Consider the following 20,980-nt stretch of genomic DNA (forward strand, 5'->3'; position numbering starts at 1 on the left):
AACCACTCCCTACACATCTGTTAGTATCTCTACACATCTGTTTGTCAAAAAGGGTCAGTCCCAGTGAGGGTGGAGAGAACAAAGAGTCAGACCCAGCGAGAGAGGTGGGAGAAGAGGGTCAGACCCTTCGAGGAAAGGGGGAGCAGAGGGTCAGACCCTTCGAGGAAAGGGGGAGCAGAGGGTCAGACCCTTCGAGGAAGGGAGAAGCAGAGTCTGACTCAGCGAGGGAGGTGGGAGCAGAGGGTCAGACCCTTCGAGGAAAGGGGGAGCAGAGTCAGACCCAGCGAAGGAGGTGGGAGCAGTGGGCCAGACTCTGCGAGGAAAGGGTGTAGTCACAGTACTCCTGCTGGGTAAATACACAAAGGCTTGTACCCTTACCACCACCCATCCCTCCTTAGTCTCAATACTCCCACACACTATTACCACCCACCCCACCCATATTACCACCACCCTTGCCCCACCCACACCACCACTACCCGCCCCGCCGGCAACAAACCCACGCTTACTATGTACCCTGTGGCGTCCGACAGGGTACATAGATGGGCCCCTGTTGCTTCCTCTTCCTCATAAATGCCATGATGGGTCCACCTGCTCCATGGAAGTATATCAAGGACTCTCCTACTGGTTGTCCAGCCCACCAGGCATCCCTTGGGACAATACGTTAAGCCAGAGGGAGCACCTTCAACATCAAAATCTTGCAGTTATCGCCTCCGAAACTTTCGTCCTACCTACACTCACCTCCACTTTTCCCAACTGGTCTTTCTCCCTATCCAGCACACAACAAGGGCAACTAAAGATCATCCTCATTCCCTCTTACACAAACGGTCAAGAGGCGCTCAACACACTGGCACTCCTGGTCTCCAACCACCACACCGAGCTCATCTCAACGCTGCACCACTTAGCCTTCATCTCCCCCTGCCACCAAAGATCCCTCTTACCCCACTTTCAGTTCGACACGAGTCACGTCAAGGCCATCTGAGCCCCTACAGACCGCCAAAAGAGATGCCCCAACCCATCCATTGTGGTAAACATCAGGAACCTGTAGGTTAGCACACAAACTTACATCTTAGTATGTATGTACGTACATCCTAGTGTATGTGTAAAACCTGTCGGTTTCGTCCACTTTTCTCTTCATACAGATGATGCTAGAAGTATTTTTTCCATTTATTTTCAGCATTGGACTGTAGTAAATAAACAATTTATTATCATTATCATAACTCTTATCATTATCACTATTATAATTAGCAGTAGTTGTTGCCGTAGTACCATAATTATATCATTATCCTTGGCGCTGCCCCCACAAGCAAGACTCTTAGCCACACTCAACGCATCCCTGGCCACTTATAATCATTCGACCCAAGTCAACAGCTTCCCCCAGTGTAATGGCTGGTCTTTCCATCCCGTACAGACCCAAAACACAGACACATCAACATACATCCTACAATTCCATTATGAATGAAATGAAGATTAAAGAGAGGGCGTATGTACAAATAAATCTCGGAACCGCACAAGAAAAAGAACAGAATTATTGCCCCAAGTCTGAGTTTAAAACACCCATATCAGCGTCATCTGTGGGTTAGTGTCACGCTCCATAAAGCTGAAATAAATGGTGACCCACACACGAGATAACAGGGCCTGAAGTGCGTCGTACAGCTTGAGAGAGTGGGAATGAATGATGATAATGGTATGTGTAAGTTAAGAGAGACGCGGGCATGAGGCAAGAAGCACTGGGACACACAAGCAGCCCCTCCTTTCTAATTCTCCAGTTAAGGCGCTGGGACCACCAGATCGGACTCCGTTTACCCGTGGTTCTGGAGGACTGTGCCTCTGGACTGACTCATCTAGTTGGCTTTTACCTTAATACCATACACTTTTCCCTTCACCTGTAGCAAATTCCATTGGTACAGTCTATCCTGAAGAGCGGCAATTGTTCTAACCCTCCCGAACTACATTGTCCTGTTTCTCCGACTCTTCCTGTATTCAAAGTCTGTTTCTCAACTCTCTATTGTCTCTAGAGTGTTCTGATACCTTAGTCTTCTTCCTGATCAGCAGTTCGGGTACTCGCAAGGAAGGTGAGATCCCTTCCTATGTTACTAATGTAGTGACATCCTCTCTCAGAGCCTTTTTTGGGGTACACTCACTCGTAGCCCTTCATATAACAAAGGCTTCTTTTAAGAGGGTGGAACACGGATGTCACAAGCCCCTAAGCTTCCCCTCTTTCGGCTTCCCTGCCAGAGTCCACTTCCTTATGCCAAGGTTTCCATCTCGTCGGTTACATTTTCGTCATTGTTGGTGGAACAAGCTCTCTCTCTTCTTCTACCAACAGTGGGGTTCCTCAGGGTTCTGTCCTGTCTCCTCCACTCTTCCTCTTTCTCAGAGACCTTCTTTCTTCCAACTGCTAGCTCAGTGCATTCATACGCTCAGTGAATTCAAGTCGGGTTCATTCCTCTACTTCTCTCATATCCGCTCCGTCCTCTCTCTCTCTCTCTCTCTCTCTCTCTCTCTCTCTCTCTCTCTCTCTCTCTCTCTCTCTATCTATCTATCTATCTATCTATCTATCTATCTATCTAACTCACGTCTTGTTGCAACTCATGACAACTCAGATTTGTTCAGGACCTCTGACGGAAAAGGCAAACGTAAAGTAAGTTTAAAGCATCTGAAATCTTGTTTTTGTTCTTTTTCTCTCTCTACCTATCTAAGACTTAACACAACCTTCCCGTCTCCATTTCCGCCACTGTGACGCCACCACCCAACACAGCAAATATACCTGACATCCCTATAACGTCTAACCAGTCCTGAAGACCACATATCACATGAATAGTAAAGTCTGGCTCGACGTGCATACACCTGAATTATTTCGAATCTATCGCAGTCTCAGTTACCGAATCTCACATGAAACCTCTCTCTCTCTCTCTCTCTCTCTCTCTCTCTCTCTCTCTCTCTCTCTCTCTCTCTCTCTCTCGTGTACACATCACTTACGTATCTGCTCGAGACAGTTGGATGTGTTTGCACGTTTACTCGGAAAGCTACTGTGATCACCATGTTACCATCCAGCAACACAAGTGACCCACCATTGTGATGCCTCTGCCTCCCTCTCCCTACACCAGTAAGCTTTGGATCCCTTTTCTCTTCACGTCTTTCCGAACAATAACAACCTGAACCTCTTGGTGGTAAGATAAGATGATAATCAGTTCCATGCCGAACTGGCTCTTCTCTAGGGCTGTGTGTTTCCCCGTCATGACGGTGGCTGCACGCTGCTGTGGTAGGTCCTCTGTAACGAGAGGCAGCTCACAGGGTACGATCGAGTTGAATCTATGGTCTGACGAGGCGCTGCCCTGAGTCAGAGCCACCCAATCTACAACTTCCTCTTCCGTTTATGGCTTGGTTATGTTTCCTCTTTTCTCCCGATGTGATTTTCAAACAGATATTACCGTTCGTTCCTGACTTAGCACGCTGGACGTGCGGGAGTCACACCGCATAGGCAGCACCAGTGTTTGCCTGCCCCTGGGACACAGGCACTGTGTCGGGAGTCAATACACGCAACACTTCAACATAAATCACGGACTCTGAACTCCCCGGCACGGAGCCTGAAGAGGCAGATTAGGTATTGGGTAAGTGGGATGGCAAACAGTACAGCACAGGCAACAGCAATCCTCCTCCTCCTCCTCCTGACACGACCAGAAACACGACCAGCGCTCTTATACCCGCCTTCCCACAGCGATCCTCCTCCTCACCCCGACCAGAAACACGACCAGCGCTCTCATACCCGCTTTCCTACAGCGATCCTCCTCCTCACCGCGACCAGAAACACGACCAGCGCTCTCATACCCGCCTCCCTACAGCGATGATCCTCCTCACCCCGACCAGAAACACGACCAGCGCTCTCATACCCGCCTCCCTACAGCGATCTTCCTCCTCACCCCGACCAGAAACACGACCAGCGCTCTCATACCCGCCTCCCTACAGCGATCCTCCTCCTCACCGCGACCAGAAACACGACCAGCACTCTCATACCCGCCTCCCTAGAGCGATCCTCCTCCTCACCACGACCAGCACTCTCATACCCTCCTCCCTACCCGAGACATTATGCAGAAATCAAACGCCAACGCCGCCCACTCCCACGGGCAAACATGCGCCTTACATCAACAGCGGAGAAAGATCCGCAACAGACACTATTAACGCAAGCGGAGAACACCAACACCGGGAGGAGATGATGAACGCCATGAAAACCCACGGAACCAACATCATTCAGGCCACATCCGGGGCAACATCAGATTCGTCTGCAAGTCACACCTCACACAATACCGGACGACCACTACGTAGTCCTAAGTTGGAAATGCTCCGCCCTCATCATCTTTTTCTCTCTCCCTGTGACCCATTATTATTACTACTAGGGAGAAGGAACTCCACCCTGCATAACTCCGGCCACGCTTCCTTCCCGGACAGGTAGGTAGGTGGGTACATGGGAAGGACAGACAACCCAGGACGTGGGGAGAAGGTGATCTACTGGGTGGATAATAGCAGGAGTTTACATTCATAATCTTTATACATCAGCTGTGTTCACTTGGCGGCCCAGAGAGAGAGAGAGAGAGAGAGAGAGAGAGAGAGAGAGAGAGAGAGAGAGAGAGAGAGAGAGAGAGAGAGAGAGAGAGAATGTATGCTGTCAAAGAAATTCTATAGGAGAATGTGGATGGACATACATTTTGATCTCACTTCAGGTCACCCCTCAACTCTTTTCCCTCCCAAGGTGGGGTAAATTCAAAGCCTCTAAGTCTTTCCCATGTAACTCAGCTCTCATAGCACTGTCTTTTCTTACCCTCCTCTAGACCTCCTTCATCAGCTCTTTGCGTTTCATGGAATGCGGCGACCAAACTGGAGAAGTACATTCTGGTTTTCACCTCATGTGGGATGTGAAAAAACTCGTTGTGTATCTACTTACCCATGTAGGTGAATGCTATTCTAATGTGCCAGAAGGCAAATTTGGACACGTAGTACGTATAGCGCACGACTCATCACACACTTTTCATACTACGTCTTTTTTTTTACTACATATACATAATAATACATTGACACACACACACACACACACACACACACACACACACACACACACACACACACACACTTTACTGCATAAACATAATAATACATTGACACACACACACACACACACACACACACACACACACACACACACACACACACACACTTTACTACATCAACATAATAATACATTGACACACACACACACACACACACACACACACACACACACACACACACACACACACACTTTACTACATCAACATAATAACACATTGACACACACACACACACACACACACACACACACACACACACACACACACACACACACACACACACACTTTACTACATAAACATAATAATACATTGACACACACACACACACACACACACACACACACACACACACACACACACACACACACACACACACACTTTACTACATAAACATAATAATACACACACACACACACACACACACACACACACACTGACCTGAGCTAATGACCACCGTGGCAGCGATCATGATGTGGGTGGTTTTGGCAGTGTGGGTGGCCGGAGCGGTGAGGGCGGCTGGGATGGCGGGCGGGCGGTGGTGGTGGTGTGGGCGGCGGGTGAGGGCAGCGGAGAGGGTGGTGGTGAGGGCGCGGCACATGGGCATGACCAGGACGCAGCAGGACAGGTTGAGCACGGCGGCAGAGCCCCGGGACACACACAGACCCACCTGCCGGGAGACACGGCACCACCCGTCATGTTGACGGACTCTGTACCACCTGTGGTGATGGCTGGTGACCCCCTACCTGACTCTGTACCACCTGTGGTGATGGCGGGTGACCCCTATCTGACTCTGTACCACCTGTGGTGACATCTACTGACCTCTACCTAACTCTGTCCCACTTGTGGTGACATCTGCTGACCTCTACTTAAATCTGTACCACCTGTGGTGACATCTGCTGACCTCTACCTGACTCTGTACCACCTGTGGTGACATCTGCTGACCTCTACCTAACTCTGTGCCACCTGTGGTGACATTTGCTGACCTCTACCTAATTGTACCACCTGTGGTGACATCTGCTGACCTCTACCTAATTGTACCACCTGTGGTGACATCTACTGACCTCTACCTAACTCTGTACCACCTGTGGTGACATCTGGTGACCTCTACCTAATTGTACCACCTGTGGTGACATCTGCTGACCTCTACCTAACTCTAGACCACCTGTGGTGACATCTGGTGACCCCTACCTAACTCTGTACCACCTGTGGTGACATCTGCTGACCTCTACCTAACTCTGTACCACCTGTGGTGACATCTGGTGACCCACTGATGGTGCCTGGCTCCATATTGTAACACTGTGTAACGTTGCTTGGATCTCCCATTTACTGTTACACCCACTGACGCTAACAGACCCATTTCCGTTCAAGTGGACCTGTTTACTCTTTGACACTGACGTCGTAATTGCTAGGTACTTACCGAGGTGACCCCCAGGTACTGCCCTTACAACTCTTAGTACTTACCGAGGTGACCCCAGGTAATGCCCTTGTAACCTTTGGTACTTACCGAGGTAACCTTGGTACTTACCGAGGTAAACCCCAGGTACTGCCCTTGTAACTCTTGGCACTTATCGAGGTAAACCCCAGGTGTTGCCCTTGTAACCTTTGGTACTTACAGAGGTAACCCTTGGTACTTACCGAGGTAAACCCCAGGTACTGCCCTTGTAACTCTTGGCACTTATCGAGGTAAACCCCAGGTGTTGCCCTTGTAACTCTTGGTACTTACCGAGGTAAACCCCAGGTACTGCCCTTGTAACTCTTGGCACTTACCGAGGTAAACCCCAGGTGTTGCCCTTGTAACTCTTGGTACTTACCAAGGTAAACCCCAAGGTACTGCCCTTGTAACTCTTGGTACTTACCAAGGTAAACCCCAAGGTACTGCCCTTGTAACTCTTGCTACTTACTGAGGTAAAACCCTGGTTCTTGCCCCCTTACAAACCCCCCATACAATGTCATTGGCTCTCCTCAGCGCATCCCCAGAGTGACCCTAAACTTCCATTTCACCATGGATGTTCCCTCTATACTTTTAACAAGGGTGACCCCATATCCCCTTAGTTAACTCATCATGGGTGACCCCCCAGATAATCTACCAGGAGTAGCCTCCCCCAGAGAAGGCCACAGTACTGACCCCCAGCATGCGGCGGGTGTAGTAGAATTGAGGTTGCCTCTTGTATCGCATGTAGTCCAGGTAGAACACTAGGCTGCACGCCGCCGTCCACGCTACCTGCAGGTTCAAAATACCAGGGGTCAAGATGATAGGTCACAATACAGTCTTAGAGGTCAAGATGACAGGTCACAATACAGTCTTAGAGGTCATTGCAGGTTCAAAATACCAGAGGTCAAGATGACAGGTCACAATACAGTCTTAGAGGTCAAGATGACAGGTCACAATACAGTCTTAGAGGTCACTACAGGTCGTTACAGGTCTATGAAGGGTGTCAACTCTGGTCGAGTCTTAGTGGCAGTTCGATGGCCTGACCTCTGTTGACCTGTGCCGAAAGGGTCAGGTCATGCCCAAAGGGTGTGGTGAAATATCGTCATTAACAGAAGGGAAGGATTACATATGTGTTTTTAGGATTACATATGTGCTTTTAGGATTACATGTGTGCTTTTAGGATTACATGTGTGCTTTTAGGATTACATGTGTGCTTTTAGGATTACATTTGTGCTTTTAGGATTACATATGTGTTTTTAGGATTATATATGTGCTTTGAGTTTTACATATGTGCTTTTAGGATTACATATGTGCTTTTAGGATTACATATGTGCTTTTAGGATCACATATGTGCTTTGAGGATTACATATGTGCTTTGAGGATTACATATGTGCTTTGAGGATTACATATGTGCTTTTAGGATTACATGTGTGCTTTTAGGATTACATTTGTGCTTTTAGGATTACATTTGTGCTTTTAGGATTACATATGTGCTTTTAGGATTACATATGTGCTTTTAAGATTACATATGTGGTTTCAGTAAAGACTCGCAATCCAGGAAACACATGTGGACGATACGTTAGTACGGGGGATCACAGAAATGTTCAAAACTACATCTGAAGTTCTGAGGACATATATTTAGGCACGCCAAACACAGGAAGCGGATGTGTTCCATATTAGCACCACTGTCCAGGTGTTGCATACGTCTGTAGCTTGTGCCCAAGTGAGAGCTGATCTGAAGTTCAGATGCCTCTCGAAATGCGCCTGTGGCGCACGCAAACCCAAGCCTCTACGTTGAGACCTGGTCAGGATTTTACGTTAAGTACGAGTCCAGGTCTGCGAATAAGACCTGGTCGAGGAAAAGATTGGAAGCCACAGGCTGAGAAGAGGGTCAGGGAGTCCCTTCCCATCAGGGGGGTACACTGCAGGGCACATCTGGCCACACTGTTGCTCAGATATGGAGGCACGTGTGTGGACCTGGGCAGGAGAGCTCATAAATCCATCAGTCGTATAAGGTACAGAACGCCAGACAAGGTGACGCTGGCGCCAACACAGCACAGCCGCCGTCACCAACTCTGTAAGGCGATGGGCTCTCAACACGAGAGATCTGTTTACATCAAGAAGTGTACTCTGTGTGTGTGTGTGTGTGTGCAGGACATGTGTATGGAGGATGCGTCTTGTGTACATATGTTTATCTGGGTCATGCAAAGTACCTCATTAAAGTTATGAACTTCTACTGTTCCTCACATATACACACCAGAAAGTTAATCTAACACGGAGGAGATAACAAACGCATATTCGTAAGGCTGTGGGATAACAACTTGAGGTTAAGAGATGAGGCATGACCTCCCCAGAATGCATACACTGCCTTCCCTTTGTCTTATCATTTTCCTGGAATAGGATGGTTATGAGGGGGAAAATGGAAGGGACTAGATAGAAGGATGATACAGATGAGAAATAGCAGAACAGGTACTGAGTGTATAGATTTCTGCACCCTAGGCAGACTGGGTGGTGTGGGTGTTATGAGGTTGTTCTTTGTTGGTTTAGGTTAGAAAAAGACTAAGCTACGCTAAACATTGTTTATTGTGTATATCGATGGATGGTTGAAGCCTTTCTCTCAGTGCTTTAAGGCTCCGCAGGAAGTAAGTGTGTTTCATATTCGTACTAACGTCCACATTTTGCAAATGTGTACAGGTCACGTCTCCATTGTCTTCCACTTTCTGCCATATGTTTCATGCTGCTTTCCTTAACTGTGCCCCCGATTGTTTGAAGTCGTTGGTGTTCTTCGCTATTTTCGATGCTGGCGCATTTCTGCGTCTGTATCGCATTGTATAACGTTACTTCCTCCACAAGCAGGTTACCCCCGTTACTGGCCGTGAGTCACCACCTGGTCAGGTCCACATGGGTTCGAATTTTGGTAACGTCGGTCGGCCTACACCCAACCCAAGTGTTCATCCTCCCCCTCAGGGCTAGTTGATACATGGGTATCTGGTTAAGGCTAAGGTATATATACATATATGCACAAAACCACTAGATTACGCGCACCACCTGACCTCTTGCAATATGTATAAGTAAATATATGATATATATGTACAAGGCTGAGAAGTGGGGCAACCTGAGGTTAAAACTGTATTCCCTTAACATAAAAATAGTAATCACACACACACACACACACACACACACACATACACACACTTTATCTAAAAGAACACCATCAGTAATCAGTGGCTTAAAGTGACCAAACTCTATAAAAAAAAAACCCAGATGGGGAGGTATGTCGTCATGATATATAAACAAAGTGACTTAGTAAAGCCCCAGGCTTCGAGGAAGAACGGCCCAGACTACCTCACCACACCCCAGCCCATCCTACAGGTGACGGTGTGACGGGGAATGACTGAGATCATACCGTCGCTATTACGGGTCGTACCGTCGTGCTCAAGGGTCGTATCAAGGGTCGTGCTCACGGGGTTGGATACTGCAAGAATCAGACAACTGCACCCGTGTACCCTGGCGTTATCTTCACAGGATTTCTCACTTCGGGAGCCTGGTCAGTATACCCTCCATCCAGGGCGCGAGTATCGCGTGTGTAAACGCTCTACGTCATAGATCCGTCCGGCTATGAGCCTCAGAATGCTGGTGATCCAAGAGGGGCAGCTGGAGCTACCTCTCTCCCTTCTCTCCTTAGGGAGGGATGGGAGGGTCGGACTTCGCCTGGAGGAGGAGGAGGCCGCCTGGAGTGCCCGTGTCTCACCACGTCACTATCTTCACTACTGACTTATTAAGACATGCTGCCTCACTGTCCAACGTCACGCCATACCAAACCACTAACCTTGCTGCTATCGGACCTAGCAAGCGGCCTGCCTTCGACTCCACCCGCAGCCCCCACAGTGAACCCACATTAAAATGGCTGAGATGCTCGAGGTGTGTACGAGAAGAAGAAGAACGAAGGGGTAGAGTGAGCAGCACGGTGCGTCAAGGAACAACAAAGCGGGGACGGAGTGTTGAAAGACAGAGGTCGTCCGTGCTAGGCTACGGCCTAGCGAACCCTTAACAACAACAAATGCGTCAATGTTTGTTTAGCCGCTGGTGAGGCTGAGGTCAGAGAGTGGCTCTGGCGCCCGCCAGATATGGAGCGTCACTTTGGTCGTGTATAATAAAGTGTCGTTGGGGTGCCTCTCGTAGGGCGCGAAGCTCGTGAGTGTTATCACCAGGACCCAGCAGCCGGCGCCGCGCCTGGCCCTAAGTGGCGGGTGTAGCGCGCCTTGAGTGGCCCTCCACCACGCCCCAGCTGCGCTCTGTGTCGCCAGTCAAGTGTGCATCAGGCATTGAGGGCAACTACTTTGTCCAGTAGTTTCGCAAGCGGCCGCGCTGGTCCAGCATATGCCTCTAGCCTCCCCGATGACCCCAGTGGACGGTTAACTCGAGCACCGTCGGCGGGAATATGCCTCACGTACGTCCTTACCTTAGCGTGCAGTGCCAACGTATTATAAAGACTGTAACTCCTCCACGAGTAACTTAAGTCTCCGTACAACATAATCAGCCCACAGCACAACCGTGTCGTTTTACATTCTCCTATGCTCTTGGCTCTCTGCACTTAGCATTATCATCTGCAGTACATCAGCCTTCAAAACATTTGGGATCCCTGCATATGCTTTGTATCTTAAAACATCCAACTTGTATGAATGGATTACATTTCTCTGAATCATACAAAACGCACGAGTACAAAAAAAAAAAGAAAACGAAAACATTTAGAATGCCTTGAAACAAAACTATAAGAATGAAATCCCGCTCAAGTTCCAAATATTCAAAAAAATATTCAAAGCTCCTAAAATGGCTGATATTCCCCTCTCTCTCTCTCTCTCTCTCTCTCTCTCTCTCTCTCTCTCTCTCTCTCTCTCTCTCTCTCTCTCTCTCTCTCTCTCAACATCTAATACCCCAAGCAGATACCTTAAGATACGTCTATAAAAATAACTGATAATCCCGACAAATGTCTTGCTCGGATCTCAATCATTGCAGTTAATAACTACCTTCTGGGGTTTTAAAATCCTCTGCATCTACCTCTCGACATACCACAGATTCCTTACCATCCCAGGGAAACAACGAAAGATATAGTACAGTACTTCTGAATCTCCTCCACAAGAACATTGGATCCCGTTAAGTACTTCAGACCTCCGTACAAATACATGATTTCAATAAACTTTTGTGATCTGAAATCTGAACCCTTCTTCTTCTTCCCTTTAAAGACGTAACACCTCGTTACATGCTCCGATCTCATACAATGCATCAAACCTCCTGATAACGATCAGATTCCTTCTGCTCATGCCATCAGAGACTCCTTCAGTTTATTCCCATATCCGTACAAACATCAGCCATTCCGCCAAATACTTTTGGCCTCCCTACTGACATTAGGCATGCGACCCCCACACATCCGAGTCTGTCAAATAAAGACGTCCATCCAATAACCAAAACATCTTCGATGCCATCGTTTATTTAAGTCCCTGTCAAATCTTTAACATCTGAGAAATATTTAGAAGCGTTCAAAGTCTTCACGTCTCCCGACAGACGCGCATCCAACTTCACGTTCTTGAAACCTTCCAATAAACATTTGTCCTCATCCATTACTTCAAGTCTCCCAGCTAACATCAGTCATGTTAACAACTTGAAAACCTCCCCAGCATATACTTCAAACTCCACTATAGGGTTCACAGAATTTCCCTTGACCATCTCAGCTCCCCAGCTGGCGCTTGTAGCCCTCAGGCATCATCAGGTCCGACGAGGACAGGCCGCAGATACATCTTCGTCTGGTGGGTGTGTTATGGTTGTCTGTCAGTCGATGGTGATGATAGGATGCGGGCGGGCGACGGGTGGGCTACTCTCCTCCCGTTACCATCACAAATACAACAATTGGTGCTCGTCTCGCGATCCCCATACATCGCCTCAAGGACAGCTGCCGTTGACTGATATCACTCCATCCAAGACTATAGCATGAAGAGAGCTATCTGAAGGTCTCCATCCCATCAAGTCCATCAATCACATACTCGGTCCGCACTAGGCTACTGGTCTGCACTAGGCTATTGTCTGCACTAGGCTATTGGCCCGCACTAGGCTATCGTAAACACAGTTGGGCGATGGTCTGGTTCCAGTGAGTTCTTAAGAGCAAGATGAACCTTTACAATAAATGAGCCATCTTTATTAAACATCCCCGTAATCTGAAGCTCTCGATTCTATCATTTTAGTTATATTTACAAAGTTACGTTTGTTGTGGGAATTCACATGAATTCTAAGCGTGTATATTTGCCAGTGTCTGCGTACCAAGGTGTTGGGATGTGGTTTCACGATCAGGTGTGGCGGGTCTGGTTATGTAGATTATCCCAGGACCTTGCGAGGTGTGGAAAGTAGCGGGTCTGGTCACTTATATCGCTCAGGAGCTAACGAGGTGTGTAAGGCACCGGGTTTGGGCACGTGGGTCGTCTAGGACCTTGCAGGTGTTTGGGCCAACGGCTTCGGTCACGTAGGTCGTCCAGGATCTGGCGAGGTGTGTGTGTGTGTGTCGTCCAGGATCAACTGAAGTATGGAGGGCAGTAGAACTAGTCAAGTAGGTCGTCTAGGTCCTGCTTCTAGTTGGGACGTGCTTAGGCCAGAGGCTGGGGAGGAGGTTATGGTAATGCCTTAATAGACCGAGAGGAAGCCATATGTACCTGACTGGCTCAGTGGCTGGCTGAGCTGGAGCCAGATTTCCCTACGACAGACATTCCTCACCATTCTGCACCATGATGTAATGTGGACTCTGACATCAGCCGCTTATCTAAGGAGGAGACAACGGTGTTTGGGTCTTGGGACATTTCCGTAGGGCGGGCGAGCAAGCGGACACACTCATCATCACTCGACATAAGACAGTTGGTGACCTGCTGAGGTAACTCGTCACATGAGGTACCTGATGGAAGGTGCGGGGTCAAACAGGGTGTCATGACCCGTGAACCACGCCTCTCTTTATATGATAAGAGATCTGTTAGTAAACAACTCTGACAGTAACGGAGATGAGAAGACACGAGAGAAGTAAGAAAGGCACTGAAGACTAAATTGTGAGGTGCTCTCACAGACGATGTTGTACTGTAATCAAAATGACTTTTTTTTTTTCAAAACACTTCACCGGTTCTCTTATCAAAGCCAGTCAAGTTTCATTCCACTTTGGTCAAGCCGGCTAAAGCATTCAATGCAACAAAAGCAGAATAGGAAGCATTGCAAAATATACCACAAAGCACATCAAATAAACAAGTTTTCCTCTATTTTAACAGATAACGGAGACCAACTTCCATATGTTTACGTTGTTGTTGTTCTTGCGAAGAAGTTGTACTAACGAAAGCTAATGTCGCCTGGCAAATTCATCCCGTCACAATATTTAACTATACTGTGAAATTTGCGCACTCTCTACGCTTATGGAGGCCGAAGACATCAAAACTATTTTGATGTAGAGGATCAGTCTTTTAAGACTATCAGAAACTGAACTATACGATACAGGAATCCGTAACACAGTACTGGACACTTGTTTTCTCAGGTTATCCTTCGTTTTTTAGCTATAGGACTGCCATAGTCTGGTCTGAGGAAGCCACACACGTTCTGCGACAATGCCCCTGGGCCGCGATCGGCGGTCTGTGCACGGGGTACTTATTTTGCGAGTGGTCGGAGCAATCATGCTTCCTTACGTTCCTCCTCAATACACAGGACGTCATCACTATCATCATCATTACGCAAATCACTTGTCCTCCCCGTCATTATCCCCAGCATAACACAGTCACCACAAATCCTTACGCTCCTGTAAGAGGAAGACTCGAGCAATCCTTCTCCCAGACCCCAACAGAGACATTTAAAGGCAGAGTCTCCCTGACTCTCATCACCCAGGGGCTGCCCCAGTCATCTCTGACACATGGCATCACCTTTACCCAGCGTATGGTTGGTCCTGACAGGTCCAATTGTAGCTGCCTGTACCACTACTTGATGCGGGCGACGTCACGCGAGAGATATTGAAGCCCGAGCTACGACCTCTGGCTCCTACCCCTCACGCACCAACCGGTGAAGAGGGCACGGGGACATGATGAGCAGACGGAGGCAGGGGATTACCTTGTGTTGTGGAGAGAAGAGTGTGGCTGCAGGGAGGCAGGGTATGGTGCGGCAGTGAGGTAAATGTGGCCTGGAGGCAAGAGAGAGTGCGGCAATGAGGGGTAGGGAGGCAGGTGTGGCAGGGCAAGTGTAGCAACGAGACAGAAGAGGGTGTGGGAGGGAGGCGCGAGATGTTTTAGCTTTATCACTTCACTTACCAGGCCACAAGCTATGGCGTAGGCAAAGACATCACAAGCACTCTTGATACCTGAGTATATACAGATACACAAGCGGAGGTGAATATGAGGTGGGTTACGAAGGTGGACTGAGGACCTAACATACACTGGGTAACAGAGGCCTACGTGCAGTGGGGAGAGGATATGGTTTTAAGGTCTACATGTTCACAAACCAAATCACATAACACCGTAGATATCATTCATTGGTTTCTTATATTGATATCGATTTCGCAAGCAGGAAAAAAGACTCAAAACGTCAGCAGACGGGTTCATAAGGCTGACACCTTTACGGGTCAAATATGTGGCAGCTTATCTGGGGATGATATGAAGATGATGGGACACAGAAGAGGTGTGTATAGCACAGAGGGGTTGTGTGGCACAGGGAAGAAGTATGGAACAAAGGAAGGATATGTTTGGTTCAGGAAGTGTGCATATGGCACAGGGAAGGAGGGAGGGAGGGTGCATATGGAACACGGGAGGAATATGGAGCACAGCATGAAGTCCAGGGAGGGTGTGTATGGCACAGGGAGGTTTTGTGTGACACAGGGAGGGTGCTTGTGGTATAGGGAGGGTGTGTGTGGAGCACAGGGAGGGTATGTGTGGCACAGAGGGGTGTGCCAGTTGAGGGGGGGAGGGATACGTCATAAATCTGCCACCTCCACTGTTGTGTCTTTCCCTGGCTGGGCAGCCACCCCTCTCGTCCACCACTTATCTCTGTAATCATCTCGTCACATCAGCACATGGTGAAAACACTCACCACTTATGATCGCTTGACTGGGAAGTCCGCGAAAAATAGATAAGATGGATAGATAGATAAATGAATACGTTGACAGATAGACTGACAGGACAAATATATATCAATATATCAGTACAGTAAATGCGCCATGAAAAGTTGCTCTCAATAACGAAAGAGAATTTTCTTTCTCCTTCACGCATTCGCTGTGACGAAAATGGAAGCCAGGGTGATGTAAGATTAATGGCGAGGGGAAGCCGAGCCGCGCCTGGTTAATGCTAGCCAGGCGCGCCGAGATCCGCGCTGAGCTTGGGCTAATATGGCGGGCAGATTGTAGCGGCCAAGCTGATGATGGGGTCAGAGAGAGAGAGAGAGAGAGAGAGAGAGAGAGAGAGAATTGGGTAGAGAGGATTTTAAATCATGGTGGTGGGGATCAATATATATATAGTTTTCGTCACTTAAGGTCTTTGCGATTGCGACAATGGTGAAGGACACAGTACCGAGAGGCTGATGGCCAAATCTATGCTCCATATATTACGTTCGGAGCTCTTGTCGTACCCCTGGAGGTTCAGGGACCGTCTGAGTTCAATCCTGATCTTTGTTGCGTTAAAAGTATTCAATAATCTTTGAGGCGGTGTAGCGTGACTGCCGATGTACGTTTTATTAGGTTCGAAGGGACGTGCTGGGGATAATAGGGTGTTGAATAGAGGAAGCTCATGATAGTTACCAGTACTTTCTCAGAGCCTGAGAAGGCGATGATGGAGGCGCAGGTGGTGGCAAGGACGGGTGCTGGTGCGCGGGGTTGTGTGGGGCTGCTTCACGGCGAGAAGAAAGCAAGGGAGGAAAGGGAGGGAGGTGACGAAGACGCGTATGGGGGGCTAGGCGGCACCCGGACAATGGATGACTTGATAACAAAAGTAAGTGCAAGAAGACGGATCTTAAATTTCTAAGCATTTTACAGTGCAATATCTTAGCAAGTTATACAATTCTATAAACAAGTTACGATAATTTCTTGAAGAGTGATAACACTATTCTTCCATGCACGTCAGTCTATCCGTAAGAGACAGCCTGGAAAGGCAAGGGGAAGACTAAGAAGAGCAAGGCGGGGAGATTGGGGAGACAAGAAGAGAGGGAGGAGGACGGGGAGAGGGTAGGCAAGAAGAGAGAGAGAGAGGGAGGAGGAGTGAGCTGCTCACTAGTGGTAAGAGACAACACCAGCTGCCCCGGTCGGAGCCACATTATGACATTGGTCTTTGTATCAACCCACCTATGCGGTACAGGGAGGGTGTTCTACTCTCGTGGGGGCCCCATCCCTTGAACTTTCTCTTCTATCATATAACTTCGTAAGACTTAATCATACTGTCATCATTCACAGTTGATCGCATTTTAATCATCCGCTACTCTGATACTATGTAAGTATATCCTTCATGTCTTTCCCAACAAATGTCTTGCTTGGCTTTATGAGATGACTTCTTTATAACTGTTGACATCATCATCATCAAACTGGTTCTTTTTTTCTTTCGTGATGGATACATTCATGGCCTCCATAGGAAATAACACACACACACACACACACACACACACACACACACACACACACACACACACACACACACATATATATATATATATATATATATATATATATATATATATATATATATATATATATATATATATATATATATATATATTCAAATAACCTAGCCTAAGCCAGGTACCCAATTTATCGACCAAACTTAAGAGGAGGATGAACAGCTGGGTTGACTGTGGACTGACTGCCGCAACTAAAATTCAAACCTAAGCAAAGTCAACTCTTACACCAGGGAGGACTCAGTCCAACAACCACCACAAACCACAGAGCAAGAGGCCACTCCCCCCCCCCCCAACCTCACTAACCATCATCACAAACCACAAACATGGGGCAGGTGGGAGTGGCCCGGTGCACGGACATACCTCGGGATGACAGGGGATATTGGCGGTGCCAGTGATGCTGGGAGAGCCAGCCCCCGCCATGGGCTAGAGGCTGTGAGAGGAGAGAGCAGTGGGAGGACGGCTGAGGTGGCACTAAGGGGGAGGAGGAGGAGGACTCGCTGTTGCAGACATAACGAGGGTTAACGTCAGCGACGACAAGAGCACAATACTAAAGACAATAAAGGAGGAAAAAAAATAAAAGTGTCGCTAATAACGAAGCCAAAGGGATTCGAAGCCAGTGGTTCCTCATCCCGCAAACCGGTGCCATTCACACACACACACACACACACACACACACACACACACACACACACACACACACACACACACATAGGAGCTCCAGTGAAGGATCAGAAGCCATACACACGTTCATCATAGGAGAAATATGAGTCAGGTATTTGGGTTGATCGAAACCCTTTAAAGTATTCAAGCTAGTCTGATGATGCAGATGGAGAACAGTTCCTCGAAAGATGCAGGGCCCGAACCACCACGGGCCATAACATGGAATCAAGCAAGAATATTCTATATAAAAGATATAAAGATATTTCGTGGATGATACTGCCAATGCTGACAGTATACTGTAGTTTCAAGAGATGCAGGGTAGTAGGTACAGTTCAAGTGATGGAGTCCCGCCAGTGGAGAATTCTTTCTCCCCCGAACCCCATCTCCACCTCCGACCCTGGTACCGTACAAAGAGGTAACCGCAATGAGGCCAAGAGGGAGTTACAATAGAGAGACCTACTTCATTAAGTTGGCAGAAGCCGGGCGGGCGGTGGTAGGGGGGGTGTGAACATCCTGCAGCAGGGGTCCAGCCTGCTCCTCCCACCTGACATCCTCATCACCGGCACATCTACCTCATCCTCCACCAACCTACAACCCCTCCCTCCCTAACCCCTAGCCAACGCCAGCACACTTCTCCCATCATCACCACACTCCCTACCTTAGTTCCCCACCACGTTCCCTACCTCACTTCCCCACAAGACTTCCCCCATCGTCCACAACCACACCCTCCCTCCCATCCCCTACAATACAAAAGCCTCCTTCATTCCATCCCCCCAACCCCAACACACCTCACATCACACATACAGTCTTACAGTTACAGTGATACAGTCATACAGGTTGATTCCATACACTGTAGACGTAGTCTGTGTACAACAGCGGCAGAAAAAAAGGCACTAGAGTGACATCTACCACACACCTCCTCATGTAAGTCACCATATGACCTTCACCTTTGACCCCGACCTCCACAAATAATCTATGTATCTAAGGTTCAGGTTTGGTCAAAACCTACTCATCCAGTCTTGAGACGCTGTGTGGTCAATCACTCAAAAGTATTTCAAGACAAGTGACCTGGTGACCTTGACCTCTCATCAATATCCAAAGTAATCAGATGGAGAACTTTATATCTAGAGTTTGTGGCATAGTGTAGTCTACAACTGCAGTGTCTGCGGTTTACATGCGCAGTGTCTATGGCATAGTCTGGTGTACGTCCGTAATGTCTGTGGTATAGTCTGGTCTACATCTGAAGTGTCTGTGATAAAGTCTGGTGTACATCCGGAGTGTTTGTGACATAGTCTGGTCTACATCCGTTGTATCTGTGATATGGTCTGGTCATCATTCTTAGTGTATGCGGTATAGCCTGGTCTACATCTGCAGTCTCTAGGCAAAAGCCTGGTCTACATCCGTAGTGTCGTCCATTAAGCCAGTCATAAGGGACTATAGACACATTTCTCTACATGTAAACTTCCAGACCTTGACCTATGACCCCCCCAATCTCGCAAACTTCAATCAACGATAGTACAGTGGACGCAGTCCTTAATCAGTCACCCACTCATGAAGGATCGTGTGCGCAGTCCCTTGTCAGTCACCCACTCATGAAGGATCGTGTGCGCAGTCCTTAATCAGTCACCCACTCATGAAGGATCGTGTGCGCAGTCCCTCGTCAGTCACCCAATCATGAAGGATCGTGTACGCAGTCCCTCGTCAGTCACCCAATCATGAAGGATCGTGTGCGCAGTCCCAGACGGACGTAATTACGTACGGACGGACGAGTAGGCAAGCAGGTGGTCGGGCGAGCAAATGGTCGGATGAACAAACGGACGGAAGGCCGGATGAGTGAGCAGACGGACGGACAGGGACAAACCAATAAGCAACTCGGCTCTGCTGCAACGAGAGAGAGAGAGAGAGAGAGAGAGAGAGAGAGAGAGAGAGAGAGAGAGAGAGAGAGAGAGAGAGAGAGAGAGAGATGGTGGAGGGAGGCATATACTTACAACACTTGTAACGTCCAGAGATCATCTCCTGCCCACGTCGACTCAACACAAAACACCTGCCTGACTCACCAAGACGAGGAGGAGGTTCTAAACCCGTATGCCTTTACGACACAGGCGAAAGGAATGCATTTGCAATGTCCAAATGAGAGCTATTGAAGGCCTCAGTCCCGGACCTTTAGGTAAGGTCTTTACTCGAACAGACTAGGTATAAAATATGCACATTACATCCAGTCTGTAAGATAATGGACGCTAATCAGTAATAGCGTGTGGAAAAAAAATTGTGTATCAAATTTCTATTATGTTAGTCAAAGGTTCTGTGAACAATTGGGTTTGAAAATTTTTCAAATAATGAAATACAGGTTTATATGGGATTCTTTTTCGATCTTTAGATGTTTCACTGACATGCAAGACTTTTCAAAAGTTGGCAAAGGAAAACACGATTGTGTGTGTGTGTGTGTGTGTGTGTGTGTGTGTGTGTGTATGTGTGTGTGTGCGTGTGTGTGTGTGTGTGTGCTTAATTTTTTTTCTAAAACCATAACCAAAGTCAGTACTTTGAACTTTACAATACTAGCCAGGAAACCTTGCATTTCTAGTACTATCTGAGATATAGTATCTGTAAAGGTACCTACCAAGTCAAAAAAAAGAAAATAAAAAAAACTGTCCTGAATTCCATGGCATAATATTAGCTTTAAAGATCCCTCAATAAAAAAAAAAGAAAATACTTCTCAAGAAAACGAAAATCTTTATCAAAATTTTGTCATTTTCTGTCACATCAAAGTGGTCATAGAAAACTGAACTGATCGAAATGACACCAAGTACAGCACGGCGCAGCGTATCCCTTTGCTCTTGAAAGTGTACCAATCACTGTTCCGTAGACCATACCGCCAACAACTCGTGTATCACAGTAGAAAGAAATAAAGCAAACGTGAATGAAATCATCAGAGAACTCCACATCGGAAGCCATGAGCTGAACCACATTCCCTTAAGGTGAGCCTTGCAACGGGGAGCGTCGATGTGGGCAGGTGACGGAGGCCGCCCGGCCGTCCGTCCGTTCGTCCACCCACCTGGACAGTATGAGTCACTGACGACCCGACAGTATAGGTGGGACGGAGACCTGACCCACGCACCTTGTACC

General features: G+C 47.9%; 1 protein-coding gene across 5 annotated transcripts in view; it reads right to left on the bottom strand.

Moving 5' to 3' along the window:
* The window catches only part of LOC139747339 (NADPH oxidase 4-like), a 134,934-nt gene that overhangs the window by 46,748 nt on the left and 67,206 nt on the right, over positions 1 to 20,980 (bottom strand). For 4 of the 5 annotated variants that reach the window (XM_071659530.1, XM_071659531.1, XM_071659532.1 and 1 more), the window contains exons 3-4: positions 7,229 to 7,324; positions 5,542 to 5,770 (exon numbers count right to left, since the gene is read on the bottom strand). In XM_071659530.1, the coding sequence (XP_071515631.1) occupies positions 5,542 to 5,770; positions 7,229 to 7,324 (325 nt within the window). Of the gene's footprint in view, positions 1 to 5,541; positions 5,771 to 7,228; positions 7,325 to 20,980 lie in introns of those variants that run through there. The other variant, XM_071659533.1, reaches the window with a different exon arrangement.

Source organism: Panulirus ornatus, chromosome 68, assembly GCF_036320965.1.
Source record: "Panulirus ornatus isolate Po-2019 chromosome 68, ASM3632096v1, whole genome shotgun sequence".
Taxonomy (NCBI): Eukaryota; Metazoa; Arthropoda; class Malacostraca; order Decapoda; family Palinuridae; genus Panulirus; species Panulirus ornatus.